The sequence below is a fragment of the Pseudopipra pipra genome, chromosome 9 (genome assembly GCF_036250125.1).
Source record: "Pseudopipra pipra isolate bDixPip1 chromosome 9, bDixPip1.hap1, whole genome shotgun sequence".
NCBI classification, from domain to species: Eukaryota; Metazoa; Chordata; class Aves; order Passeriformes; family Pipridae; genus Pseudopipra; species Pseudopipra pipra.
This window is the reverse complement of record NC_087557.1, coordinates 2,541,270-2,554,793: the sequence shown is the minus strand read 5'-3', so window position 1 is coordinate 2,554,793 and position 13,524 is coordinate 2,541,270. Positions and strand designations below refer to the sequence as shown.

The window sequence follows — 13,524 nt, the reverse complement described above, 5'->3', positions numbered from 1 at the left end:
TATGTGCTGTATGTTTTTTTACTTGAAAACCTGATCAAAGCATGACTTTAGGGAAGCAGTTCAAGGAAGAGGTAACTGGGGAAGCCATAGTCTTTATCACTTCTCACTAAGGAAAACTAGTGCAGCACGGAGGCAGGAGGGCTCTACCAATGTGCTGACAGGCACTGATGGGAGTTTGCTTTACTCTCACTGTTGGCTACTGCATTTCACATTTGACAACTTAAAATTAATATCAAATTCCCAGGTCAGGTAAGTGGTATCACTGATGTTGGCAGGATGCTACTGCCACGTAAAGCTTGAAATATAAAGTATAATGTAACTGGTTTTTAGGTTGTAGTTTTTTGAAAAGAGGCTTAAGCAGGGAAAAGTGAACAGTGCTTTATGGGATGAGCTAGAAGCAGTCACACTGATGAGCAGCAGTAGCTCAAATCCATGGGATGAACCAGAGCAGTGTGGGTTGTAAAGCAGACCGCCATTGTGTGAATGTGCTTTAGCATAATTCAATTATTTTGATCAGTCAGTTTCTAATTTATTGTTTTATTGCTTTCTTACAGGCAGGCAGAAGTCCTGAAGGCTGACATGACAGGTAATTGCCTTGATTATATAATTGATCTATTTGATTCTATTTGATTCCTGGTTTTGTTTTCCTTTTGTGTTCCTTATGCTTTTCCTAAGAATTCTGTGGAAAGTGTGCGACTTTATATTAAAGACTTGTCCTCTCTATGTAAGTAAAGAGCATTTTACCAACTGTGCCCCTCTTGCCTGTGTCTAAAATGTATTTTTAAAGTTGACTTTGGATGTTCTAAACATTTGGAGATGGAGGTCATGCCTCTGCTCCTCTCTGAGATTCCTGCCTGGACTAGCACAGGGACTGCTGTACTTGGGATTAGCCAGGATCTGGGTGGTTTTGAGGAACCTTGGTGGTGGAAGTGCTGATCTGAGCATTACCCCACGTGTTGTGAAAGTGCAGCCCTACACACTACGAAATGCTACAAGCTATGATTTAAGTTGTTTATATTAAGGCATCAGCTTCACAGTACAAGCAGTTCCATTAATGAACCTCTGCTCAGGTGTGCTTTGCCATGTGTAGTGAATGTAGCAGGTTGATGTGTAGTTCCCACAGGAATATTAAAACTACCTAGATCCACCTAACACATCTGGATGGTTTCCCTGGGGTGAGGCCCATCCCTGTGCTCCTGCAGCCCCAGCCCAGGTGATTTGCCAAGGCACAGGAAATTGGACTCTGTAACTCCAGATAGCAGGGAGCAGTGTCTGCACTCACCCTCCCTGATGGAAAGCAGATGGCTACCAGAGAGTTAGGAAATGGCAGGCATGCAGGAATACTTGCCCACAGTGTTCTCCTAAATACCAACAGCATGTGTCCAGGGACTGTCCTGTTTTGCATCCCTCTATGGATTTATTTTCTGTGAATTTTTTCAGGCTATGCTGGAAGTTTTTCTAAATTCATCCAGTGGCAAGAAGTTCTGCAGCTTAATGACTCCTGTCTGTTTTGTTTTTTAACTTGCCAGCTGCTGACTTAGCTCACGTCTAGTTCTGGTGTCGTAGGAGACTGATCAGTAGTTAATCAGTGATCACTCAGCCCCCAACCCATCTGTAGTTCTTGTATTTCACTATTCTGATGAATCTCTGGTAAAAGCAGGTGTTTGGTTTTGTGTCTTACACTGAGCTCTGTTCTTGCATTTGGTAGGTGAGTGAAAAATCAGAGTAACAACATAAATTTGAGTGCTACAAAAACTGTTGTGTCTTTTTTTTTTTCTTTGTTGCTCAGATTCGAAGCTGGGTCCAGCAGAAGTCTGGACGTCCAGACAGGCTCTACAGGACTTATATCAAAAAATGCTAGTGACCGATTTGGAATATGCTTTAGATAAAAAAGTGGAGCAGGACCTGTAAGTACCTCAGTAAATTTTTGTGTATATATATGTAATCTGGGCTGATGAGCAGGAAGCCCTGAGACTTCCCAAAAAGTGAGTGTATCCTGTGAAATGGTTGTCTTATTTCCTTTAAAATGAGAGCTGTGTGAGAATGCACTGCAGAGCCAGTGAAGAGCATTCAGTAGGTTAGTATTTTACCTCTGGCAATTTAGTAGCAGCCAAGTCATGCAGAAGTGGGTTTTGAAGAGCCAGATGGAGGGGAGAGAGCTAAGGAACATCAGTCTGTGGTGCTGTCAGGGAAGGGCTGAAGGCTGCAGTTTCCAGAAAGAAGAAAGTTTGCCTGGTGTAATCACTTGAGCTTTGAGCAAGGTCTAACAGGAGTTGGGTAGCTGGTCAAGACTCTCATTTTAAGCCTTCTTAGGTATTGCTGAGCAGAGGGAGGAATATCAGGGGAAGACTTAGTGGGGTGCTCATGGCACCTTAAGAATCAGGAAAAGATCCTGCTGGGTTTCCTCCATGCCCTGAGTCCATTCCCTGTTATTTAAGATGCAGACATGGGTTGTAACAAGCTTAGTTAAGTGAAGCATGTGGTTTTTCCAGCACTGAGAGAAGTGAGATAAGTAGGCTGGCTGAGTTGTCCTGTCCATGCCTCCAGTTACTGAATGATTTTTTAATCCTCACCTCTACACCCCACATCTTGTTTTAGAGAGTAAGTTCTATGCTGCTTAAACCAGAACAATTACAAGCAAATATTATTGCTGTTACAGTGTTACTTGTATATATACACCTGTGTATATATGTTAGCGATATACACATATATCAGCATATAGATGTGAGAGGTGAGGAGAGGTGGTTATTCCATATTTAACATTGTATCTCATTTGAATGTTCCCTGAATTAGCATATTCTTCATGTCTGATGCTATGTAATTAAACACTTCTTTCCTGTTGCTTATGTCATCTACGTAAGACGCTTCCAAATTAAAAAGAAAAAATGTTTTTCTTGTTTTCAGTTGGAATCATGCCTTTAAAAATCAGATCACGACGCTACAGGGTCAGGCGAAAAACAGAGCAAATCCAAATCGGAGCGAAGTTCAGGCGAACCTTTCTCTGTTCCTAGAGGCAGCTAGTGGCTTCTACACACAGGTGAGTTGCAGTAAGTAGAGGAAGGATGGGAGGGTCAGTTTTAGGGGGGTAAGGTCTGTTCTTTTTCCTTAGCATAGAAAACTATTGCTGTACGGGATCAAGCAGTGCACCTCACTGAGCTGGTGCTCTCAGTAGGACATGGCTGCAAAGCTGGTCATGTACTTTCTTTTGATCAGCTGTAGTCTTGAACTGGAACTTCTGTGCATCTGCTAGGTGTTTTGGTACAATTCAAGTTCCCTTCTAAGAGAACCTTATTTAAAACCTAAACCCCACTGTTTTGGTAAGGTCGAAGGTCCATTTCTTACTGTACTGTGCTGTGACTGCTCAGAGTGAGCATAAAGCAGCAGGAAAGGGTAGAACAATCCTTCCTCTCTCTGGTCTCTGGCTTTCTGACTGTCCATCTATTGCCTTCTTGAGCTTCTTTATATGTGAATCCTCCAGCTATTAGGAGGTCTAGCTTTCCTTGGCTCTCCAGGCCTTCGTGAAGCCCTTTACTCTGGTCTCTGCAGTGAGTGCAGAATTTTGTCTTCTAATTGTAATGTCTGCGAGTAACAATGACACTAAAAAAAGCCCAAGCCCAACAAACATGTTAGCTGATGATTTCGTTGGTACTCTTAGTTTTTTTCTGCCACTTCTCTAAAACTTCCCATTCAGCTTCTCATTACTGTGTATGTATTTGTGGGACATTCCTTTCATTCCCTATATAGTGAAGGATAAGCAAAGGTAATCAGTTTGTTCTTGGACTGAGTTACTCAAGTACAGAACTAAGTGCAGAAAATGTAGATGCACAGGATGTGTGTGATGGCCTAATGTTTTTCTGTGTCCCTTCCTTGTAACTCCTAACACTGAGGATGAGCAGTTTTTTAAGAACGTGTCCATGCTACATACATATTTAAATTCAGCTTTATTTTCTCAATAATACCTGACTTAGTGCCCACCACAGTTGTACACTGAAGTAGGGTGGTTGTACCTAAGAGTATTATGTAGCATTTACAATACGTAATGTCTTGCTGTTTTTTTGATCAAGACTCCCAAGTTTACAAGCCTTCAGTCTTAATTCTATGTTTTTGTTAACATTTACTTAGAATTTTATACTTTGGCTCTAGAAACTTTTCTTCCCCTTAAGCAAAACGATTGTTGAGTGCTCTTGTGATAAGTATATTTTGTGAAAATTTCAGTTAATCGCAAAAGGGATACAATTCCTGTTCCTTACGTATTTTTGCCCACACTCTTTCCAGTGTTAGATTACAGCTTGTAGATTATGGAGAATAAGAGTCAGTGTGTGATAAGGGCCTTAATAAAGATAATTTGCCTTTCTTTCCCTTTCCCCCCTCATTTGGTGTGTGCTTCAGCAACATTGTGGTTGCTGAATCCTCTCTCTCAGGTAGTGGTCTGGCTAAACTTTCTGTCATGGCTGGTTTGCACTGCCTTCAGGTTACAGCACTCACAATAGGTCATTCTTACTGTACCAATTCCCAGTTTGATTCCAGACATCTGCAAGGCCACCCCACGTGTTTTTACAGAATCCTCGTGGTTACCCTTTTTCCCCTTCAGTATTGTTTCTTGAAAGCTGCTTATTTGACAGCCTGTGGCATGTTTGCTAAGGGTTTTCTACCATCTCCACCATTTGTCTTGCAAAAGCCTTATTCTTCCCAGCAGTGGATCAGGGAATTTTGCTCTTCTTAAGTTTGTCACCATAGACTGGCTTTTTTTTCTCTGTTTGCTGTGATGTTCATCATCCCATTTTTAGTCTGAAGACTCAGCTCAGCCGAGATACCTGCTCTCCAGCTGAGAGACCTGCGTAAACGACATCTTTGAAAGAGAGCATGAGTTCTCTTAATTCAGCATGTTGGAAGATGTCAAGTTTCTCTTTTTTATCCAGCTTTCATCTATGAGATCCCTCTTTGTCAGGGATTTTTGTCTACTGTGTAAAAGACAGAGCAAAAGAGGGAGGGAGGTGTAACACAAACCTCTCTCTGCAGCAAGCAAAAGCATCGCATAGTGTGTTTAGCTGTTGACAGAGTGTGCATCTCTGGGCTTTCTCTGTGCCTTTATCTGGAAGTGGAACCCTGCTGCAGGGCTGTTTTATTTGGAGACTGAGCATGTTCCCAGCTGGGAGAAAGTCTGTCACTTCTTACCTGCATTTTTAACCCTATAACTCAGCAGAACAAACACTTTTCATCACTCCCTCATTACTGTTTCTTTCCAGAGTATTTGCTGGAGTCCATTAAAAAAAAATTCAAAAGCACTGATTGGAAGGGCAGAGTTCAGGTTTTCATTCAGTCAGCTTTTGAGATACTTGATCAAGTAGCTGGTATCTTGTTCCTTGAAAGAGTCTCACTATTGACTTAGCACAAATATTTACTGACAGCTCAGCCACTGAACTGTTCCTATTGCCTCATTGCTTACAAATTTGGTATTGTTCTAGCTCCTCTCTAAAGTTTAAGTTGGGATAGTGCTGTTTCTTACATTGGAACAAGCTGATTTGGGGGTTGAGGGACATTCTTTTCTATTATTTTCAAAGAATAGTGTCACTTCGTCAAGGTATAAAGCCCACGGTGTTCCTCTTGAGTGCCCAACTTAAAAACAATCAAAACAAAAAAAATGATAAAACCACAAAACCCAACAAGATTTGTAGACCTCTCATAGCCCATCTCCATCCTTGGTGGTTTAAATATCACGAGGACTGAGTTGCTTACTGGTTTGGGATGGACAACTCTTTCTTCTCTTCCCAGTTCTGGGCAGACTACTGTACTATGGAGCTTGATGATTTCCATATGGAAAATGTAATTTGAAGTCTCACTTGTTTGCACTGTTTAGCTAATCTGTGCCTCCAAGTGATGCTCTGTTAGTTTTGTTACTTGCTTCTATGTTTTTCTGGTGACTGTCTCTAGTTGCTACTAAACTCGACCTGTTTTTGTAGTTATTACAGGAATTGTGCACAGTTTTTAATGTAGACTTGCCGTGTCGTGTAAAGTCTTCCCAGCTGGGAATCATTAGCAATAAACAGACGCACACCAGCGCCATAGTGAAGCCACAATCCAGCTCCTGCTCTTACATCTGCCAGCACTGCCTTGTTCACCTTGGAGATATTGGTGAGTTGGGGAGGGAAAAAGAGGTGGGATGTTGAGTTCTACCTGTGTTCAGTTCTCCTGAGAGGGATCTTCACATAGCATGGCCAACTGCTGGAGCAAGTGTGCTCCAAATTAGTAGCCACTTGATGATTGTGCTTTTGGTGGTTGCTGAAAGGGGAAAGAGCTGGAAAGAAATGCTGTTAGAGTTTTCTAATGTGTGTTAACACATTAACACATGGCCACAGTTAACCACTGGCTTTCTAGTGATCTGCTAGAATCTCTCTTGTAGTGTTCTAGTCATGTTCTGGCTGGTAGACACAGGGAAATGTTGAAAGCAGTAATTATTATAAAAACTTGTTGCAGCAGGCTAGCACACTTCTCCATTCCAGAACATCAACATCTTAGATACAAGGGCAACAGTTAGAAATCCAGACTCTCATAAACCAGGTTTCTTTTTTAGATTAAGTACAACAGGTTTATTTTTTTTCTTGATTTGAGTAGAACTGTGTGTTGCAGAAAGTTCTCTTTTCACAGGAATCCGCAGCTGCTTTTGGAACAACCTAAAAGCAGATCTAGTTGGTGATTGTGCAAATGGGGATGAAAAACATTTGTAGCTCTCTGGCTGTGGTGCTGTCACACCTTTGTAGTTAAGAACTGCTAAGCTGTAACACTGGGTCTGAGGCAAAACAACTACCTCAAAATTCAACAACCACCTCAAGATTCAAATCCTGGTGCTGTTTGGTGTCATTGTATGTTCCTCTGACATTTATTCCTAAAATAATAGTAAAATGCTCTTCAGGTGAACTGGGTTATATCAGAGTAAGTGCGGGAGAGTTTGATTTTATGCCTCAACTTGGTTTTTTTGCTGTTTTCTTAGCTCGCTATAGGAATCAGACCAGCCAGGCAGAGTCGTACTATAGACATGCAGCTCAGCTTGTCCCTTCCAATGGTGAGTCTGGGATACCTTTACAGTTCATAATTCCAAAGAAGGGTTTGGGGTATAGCTTTTCCTGTGTGGCAGTTGGAAACCCGGACTTTTATATAAATCTCCTTCCCCAAATTCTCCAAACAACCATGCAACAAAGCCTGACCCACCAGTAAATCATTTAGGTAATGGTTATTTGCATGGTCTGTGTCACTCGTCTCCTTTTTGGGAATATTTAGAAACAAAGAAGGTAATACACAGCTTTGCTGCTGCTGTTCTGTGTTACATGCATACATTATAAAGGACAATTAATGAAAACTTGCCTACCACCGTCATTGCTTTTTTTTTCTTTTATTGTTTATTCCCATGCCCATTTTATAAAGTTTAGTAGCTAAAATAGCATTTTTCAAGTTGCTCATGTAAGTTAATGAATTCTTTAGTTCAGGGATCTAGCTTTTCAGCTATTGGCTTAGTGACCCAAAATGTAGGGATGGTGAGAGAAGGATAAATCATTTTTGAGCCAGGCTGATGAAACCAATAATTGAATTTTTTAGCCAGTTGTGTTGTAACTGCAAAATTCTCTGTATTCTAACTATAGAAATCTTTTATTCTCTAGGCAACAAAGTGTGAACTGTTGACAGTTAGATTTGCCTCATGAGGTAAAACCGGGCAAGATTTTGTCCAAATAGATGGAGATGAATAAATAAGCTGGGTTTCAACAGTATTTTCTTATTTAGACAAAAACCCCAAACAAACTCAAATCACAAAAACAAACAAACAAACAAACAAAACCAAACAGAAACTTCCACAACCAATCTTTCTCCCTCCAAAAAAACCCAAACAAACCAGGAAAACCAAACAGCTACTGCACCACAAATTTAGAAGCTTTTTCATTTACGGATTTTTCATTGCAGATACAAGGCTGCAGTAGAAGCATCCTTAGATGGATCTGAGCCTTGTCTCTTGGAGAACTGAGGACTATGCTCCCTTTTCAAGTGGCCACACTTACTCTGACATCAAGCACGCTTCACTCCATGACAACTTGTCTCTTTCTCCCTCAGGTCAGCCTTATAATCAGTTGGCTATCCTAGCTTCCTCCAAAGGAGACCACTTGACCACAATTTTCTACTACTGCAGAAGCATTGCTGTGAAGTTTCCTTTCCCAGCTGCCTCCACTAACCTACAAAAAGCACTTTCTAAAGCACTGGAAAGGTGAGACTAAGGATGAATTCCTTCCACTCAGATAAGATGGAAGAGACTTTTTCCAGCTGTACCTCCCTTGCCAGAAGTTATTAACTTTTGGTAGTAGACACAGAAGTTCTCCATCCCTTGTCCAATCAGAGCATCCTCACACAAGTGTGGAACAAAGAATAGTTCGTGATGCTCCTGGCTGTGATTAGTGAATGCAGGAAATAAGCATATTGTGCCAGCACGACAAAGTAGCTTTTCATGGACTTTCCTCCTTTATTTTGAAATAATTCTGTAATGTTATGTGCAGCTGTGTGTAACTCCAAAGACTGAAGTTGGGTATTTATGTTCTAAATGTAGTCGTGATGAGGTGAAGACTCGATGGAGCGTGTCTGACTTCATCAAGGCATTTATTAAATTCCATGGCCATGTGTATCTGAGTAAGAGCTTGGAGAAGCTGAGCCCTCTTCGAGAAAAGCTGGAAGAACAGTTCAAGGTTAGTTTTAACAACATATTAATTAGTATATTGAGGAGAATATTTTTAGCAGCTGAGTTCTGAATTTACAGTCCAATAATAACTCTTTCACATGCTAAAATACAGGAAGCTCAAGTAGCCAGTTAGGGAAAGTTTGCATTGCAGCTACCACTGGGTAGTTCTGATAACTTATGCCAAGAGCAGGGATTTTTCCCATTTGATGTGTGGTCTTTTATTGGTGGAGATACAGGAGAAATCAGTGACCACTGTTGTTTCTCTGCTCTTTAACCTGGGTGATTCATGGATACCTGTGAAAGCACTTGATTCATCTGGGAAGTCTTGGCTCAGTCTTGGCCTGAGGAATTTCGAGAGCTTCGTTTTTTGGATGGCATTCATTCACTTCCCCTAGTTAATAGTGCTGCTTTTAATCTGTCTCAGGCAACTTGTCTCTCCTGTTTGCCTCTAAAAAGTGTCTCAGTGAGACCTTAATTTGTGTGTAGATGTGAACTATTCAGAACACGTTTCCTCTGGAAGCTCCATGAGTTCCAGCTCATTAGGTTGGACAATACAGCCAAGACTGAAACAACAAGTATTTTGTAAGGTATTTGTACAAGGTAATACATTTTCAAAGAGGGTGTTGTAGTGTTAGGTGCCTTTTGGAGACTGCTCTGCTTCAGCTTCTTAATTGGTGGAAAAGGAGCAGGGAGTGTGGATTTGTTCAACACAGCAGTGGCTGCTTTTCAAAATTAAGGAGAAGATGGTCTTAGCAATAGAAAAACTTACAAATGTTCTTTAGAGTGTCTTTTTACATTTTTTGCCTTGAATTGGGCTGCAACAGCTAGGTCCAAACTGTCTTTAAAATAAATTTAAAAAACCACAGAACTAGCTGTGAATTGTATTAGCTTTGAATGTGGGCTGTTAATGTTGTTTCAAAATTAAATAATTGTGTATTTCTGTGTGTGATGTTGGCTGTTGAACAAGTACTGCTTTTTCCACAGTGCTTATGATCAATAAATATGAGCATTGCTCAGGCATGTGGAACAGTCTTAGTTTTCTGGACTGAGTTAGGGTGTTAAAACAGAACTAATTGAGCCCTGGTTTGTGCTTAGATTACTTTTTTGTTTATATTATGCAATATAAGGCTTAATTTCCTAGAGGTTCAGTGGGTTGAATGTGGATGTGAAGTTGACTGTATGGTGAGAGATCAGTTTAACTTTGTGGCTGATTTTAACTCTGAGGAGAGCAGTTACAGATAAGTTGGTTGGGTTTTAGGATATCTCCGTTTTTTTCCCCAAAAAGCATTAAAGTTTCTTTTCCTGTCCTGAGAAAGGTGACTTTCCAGCACAGTTACAGAAAGGGATTTGTAAATAGCTCGTGCTGTTTTAGTCCGCCAAGGCATTCCATGACCCATGAAGTCAGATGTGGAATTAGTTTTTTAATACATAACCACCCAGTAGTTAAATTTTCCTGGGGTGTTTTTTTTAAATGTCATCTTCTCTGTGCTGTTTCTTTGAAAGGCTGACAAATCCAGTGGATCTGCTGCAGTGCTGTCACTGCATGTTCAAGTTGCACTTGCTCTGAAAGAGAACAGTAACCAAGGGGATGTTGATTTGTTGAGCATCTGAGCTGGTGTACAAGCAAAATCCTTGGGCTTAACAATAGGCACCTTCCCAAGTCCTGCTGGGAAGCCCAGTGCTGTGCCAGTAGGGAAGACCTGAAAATAAAATCCAGAATGAGTGTTGCCTTAAGGCAGAAGCATTAGTCAAGCAGTGAAGTAACAACTACTAATCCTTTCAAGTGTGTGTGCTTTGCCAGCTAAAAATACACCCCCTGTGTGTCTTTGCTGCAGAGGTTGTTGTTCCAGAAGGCCTTCAATTCTCAGCAGTTAGTCCACATCACTGTTATCAACCTGTTCCAACTGCATCACCTGCGAGACTTCAGCAACGAAACGGAGCAGCACAGCTACAGCCAGGATGAGCAGCTCTGCTGGACACAGCTCCTGGCTCTCTTCAGTGAGTGTGCAGGCTAATTGATTTTTGTAGTTCTCTTTGGTTTTTACATGGAATCCATTAGTAATTTCCTGTCAGTATCCAGCTTAATGGTTATGTGAGGTAAGTGCTGAGAATAAACATTAGGGAGAAAGTTTAGAGAGAAGATGGTTGCACGGGGTCATTTATGTCAGCAGTGCTGACTAGCACTGGATTTCTGAGCCCTAGATGTACTCTGAAGTTTTACAGAACTCTGCATCGTTTCCCTTGTTCTGAAAGAACATTTTAACTTGGGTGCAAAGCTGGATCCAGCTTGGCAGTGGATAGTACCACTCCTGGGGGGCTGCTCCCCAGTTGGCTGCAATGCAGTTGAAGTTGGAATGGAGCTGGTCCTGATTCCACAGGGCTGAACTAGAAGCTGAGTCAACTAAGACTTCAGCTGCTTTTGTGCCTATGATAATATTGACTAGGAGATAAGTGGGAGTGCGGAGCATTTTAGACTCTAAGAAAATAAGCATTATGTGGCTAATCTGATCCAATCCATGATCAGCTTGGCCTTGTTTGTCAACACCTAAATTTCTGAAGAGCTGGATTTCTTCAGATTCCAGCCTAGAGTTGATTCTGAAAACACCAGGGTCACACTGGTGTGGTTACTGTTTCTCAGCTCTTATGCCCTAAGGGGTCTGGGCTGGGTGCCTGCCTGCAGAGACTGCTCCAGTGCATTTGTGTGCCTGCTAACTTGGGAAAGTGGATAAAATGCAGGTAGATAGTTGAGTTGATAATTTCTAATAAATAGGTGAGTGAATAATTGTGCACTGGGCTCATCTCACCCTATTTTTTTAACTTAGCAAAATGGTTTGCCATGACACTTAAAGGGACAAAAACCACCAAGGTTCTGTTTCATGGTAGAAAAGTATTTAAAAAAATATCTTCTGATTTGTTGGTGAATTGTTTGAGATGAAGTAATTGAGGTTTTTTTGTTCTAAATAACTAGCTCTTAAAAACAGGGGGATATGTTTTATTAGATGATGTTCAACTTTAGCATGTCATTCCCACATTGTGGAATTTGTTTGTTCTGTTTTTTCCCTTTACTCTGTTTGTAGTGTCCTTTCTTGGAGTTCTGTGCAAGTGTCCTTTACAAAATGACTACCAGGAGGACTCTGGGGCTGCATATCCTCTTCCAGCTGTGAAGGTTTCCATGGACTGGCTGAAACTTAGGCCCAGTGTTTTCCAGGAGGCAGTGGTTGATGAAAGACGGTAGTGAGTGTTAATCTTTCTTTTGATACCTTTGATTGCATGAATTCATAATTACTGGTGATCCACAGATTAGTCACAGTAAAAGTGACCATATGACTCATTATTACAGACATTAAAATCATAGAAAGTATATGTGCTAAAGAGTTCATAAAGCAAAACATGAGACTTGTGGGTTAAAGGAGCAAATTCAGTGCTTTAATTTGCTTTAGGTTTGCACATAACTTTTGTCTTTTTTTTAAATCAGTCTAGCTTATAATGTCTGATTTGAGCATAACTACTGAGTGTTCCTGTAGTCTAATCTATTGTAATGGTTTCTCCGATTATTGAGGGAAGTGGCAGCAGAATACTTAGCTTAATTTCATGTACTAAGCCATCTCTTGGGCAGTGCTGGAATCCAGTTTTTCTGGTTCATCACCCAGAAATTAAATTGAATTTAGTAGAGAGGGTCCTTAAATGTCAGTGCAGGCATTTCTGTTCTGGACTGTTGCTCTGATTTTTCACTTCTGACACTAATCTCATAAATTTAGGCTTAAATAGTTCAAAACATCCTAAAATAGTTCTTTGTTGCCTCCATGGTGCCCATCACTAAAGCAGAAGGATGCTTGGGTTTTCGGGTGGCATCTTCTGAAAAACTGGAGCAAGCAGCCTGTTGGTGGCAGTTAAATGTTAACCACCTATGCAGTGATCAGTGTGATTTGAAAATTATTTGCTTCAGGGCCTTTGGGAAGAATTTCCAGTCATTTCTTGTACTGGTATTGCAGGACAAGGCAGGGGACTGCCAGTTCACCTCTAGGTTAATGGTCTTACTCAGTGCAACCCTTATCTAGAGTGTCTTGCCTTTGTGGTAACTGCTCCAGTGCTTCAGTATCACAGAGCACTTGGGAACTTAGATTGGCTTTTAAAAAATAGTAATTTTTTCAAGAAGGTGGTGTTTTTCCTGCCACTTGAGAGAAACTTTACCTTTTCTTGGGAATCAGAGGATTAATGGAAGCTGTGTCTGTGTAATGGAGTTCAGTGTTTCCTTGGTAAAGTGAACACATCCCATGTTTTACCATTTTCACTTATGGTTTGTCTGGTTTCTAATTTACAGCATATGGCCCTGGCTGATCTCTCTTCTAAACAGCTTCCAGCCTCATGAAGAAGATCTATCCAGTAATAATGGTAAGGACACTTCTAGTCTGTGCTGGAAAGAACTGAGAACGATGCAGGTTTTTCGTGATGGTGGGGAGAATTGCAGTTGAAGAGCAAATAAGGAAGGAAGTAGTCTTCTAGTATTAGTGCATGTGAATACTTTGCAAATGCTGCTTTCTTGTGCTGAGCAGACTTGCTCTGCTTTATCATTCCTGAGCTCCTCAGGTCACAGGGTGGACCAGTTAATAGAAGGCTTTAGGATGTGTAGTGACCATGCTGAGGTATCTGCTTATAATACTGTGCTCAGTGCTTTCATGCTTTCCTTACGTTATTTAATGTCTGTTTGCTAGCAACCCCCCTTCCAGAAGAATTTGAGTTGCAAGGATTCCTGGCTCTGAGGCCTTCATTCAGGTGGGTAACAGCTGAAGGATCCTGTACTCTTGCTGATG

At 41.1% G+C, this 13,524-nt stretch overlaps 1 protein-coding gene across 4 annotated transcripts in view; it reads left to right on the top strand.

Annotated features, from left to right (window-relative positions):
* Nucleotides 1-13,524, top strand: part of SMG7 (SMG7 nonsense mediated mRNA decay factor) — a 50,687-nt gene that overhangs the window by 20,309 nt on the left and 16,854 nt on the right. For all 4 annotated transcript variants that reach the window (XM_064664088.1, XM_064664089.1, XM_064664086.1 and 1 more), the window contains exons 2-12: nt 555-586; nt 1,790-1,907; nt 2,905-3,037; nt 5,961-6,132; nt 6,989-7,060; nt 8,098-8,248; nt 8,585-8,720; nt 10,549-10,711; nt 11,791-11,947; nt 13,035-13,105; nt 13,426-13,486. In XM_064664088.1, the coding sequence (XP_064520158.1) occupies nt 555-586; nt 1,790-1,907; nt 2,905-3,037; nt 5,961-6,132; nt 6,989-7,060; nt 8,098-8,248; nt 8,585-8,720; nt 10,549-10,711; nt 11,791-11,947; nt 13,035-13,105; nt 13,426-13,486 (1,266 nt within the window). The remainder of the gene's footprint in view (nt 1-554; nt 587-1,789; nt 1,908-2,904; nt 3,038-5,960; nt 6,133-6,988; nt 7,061-8,097; nt 8,249-8,584; nt 8,721-10,548; nt 10,712-11,790; nt 11,948-13,034; nt 13,106-13,425; nt 13,487-13,524) is intronic.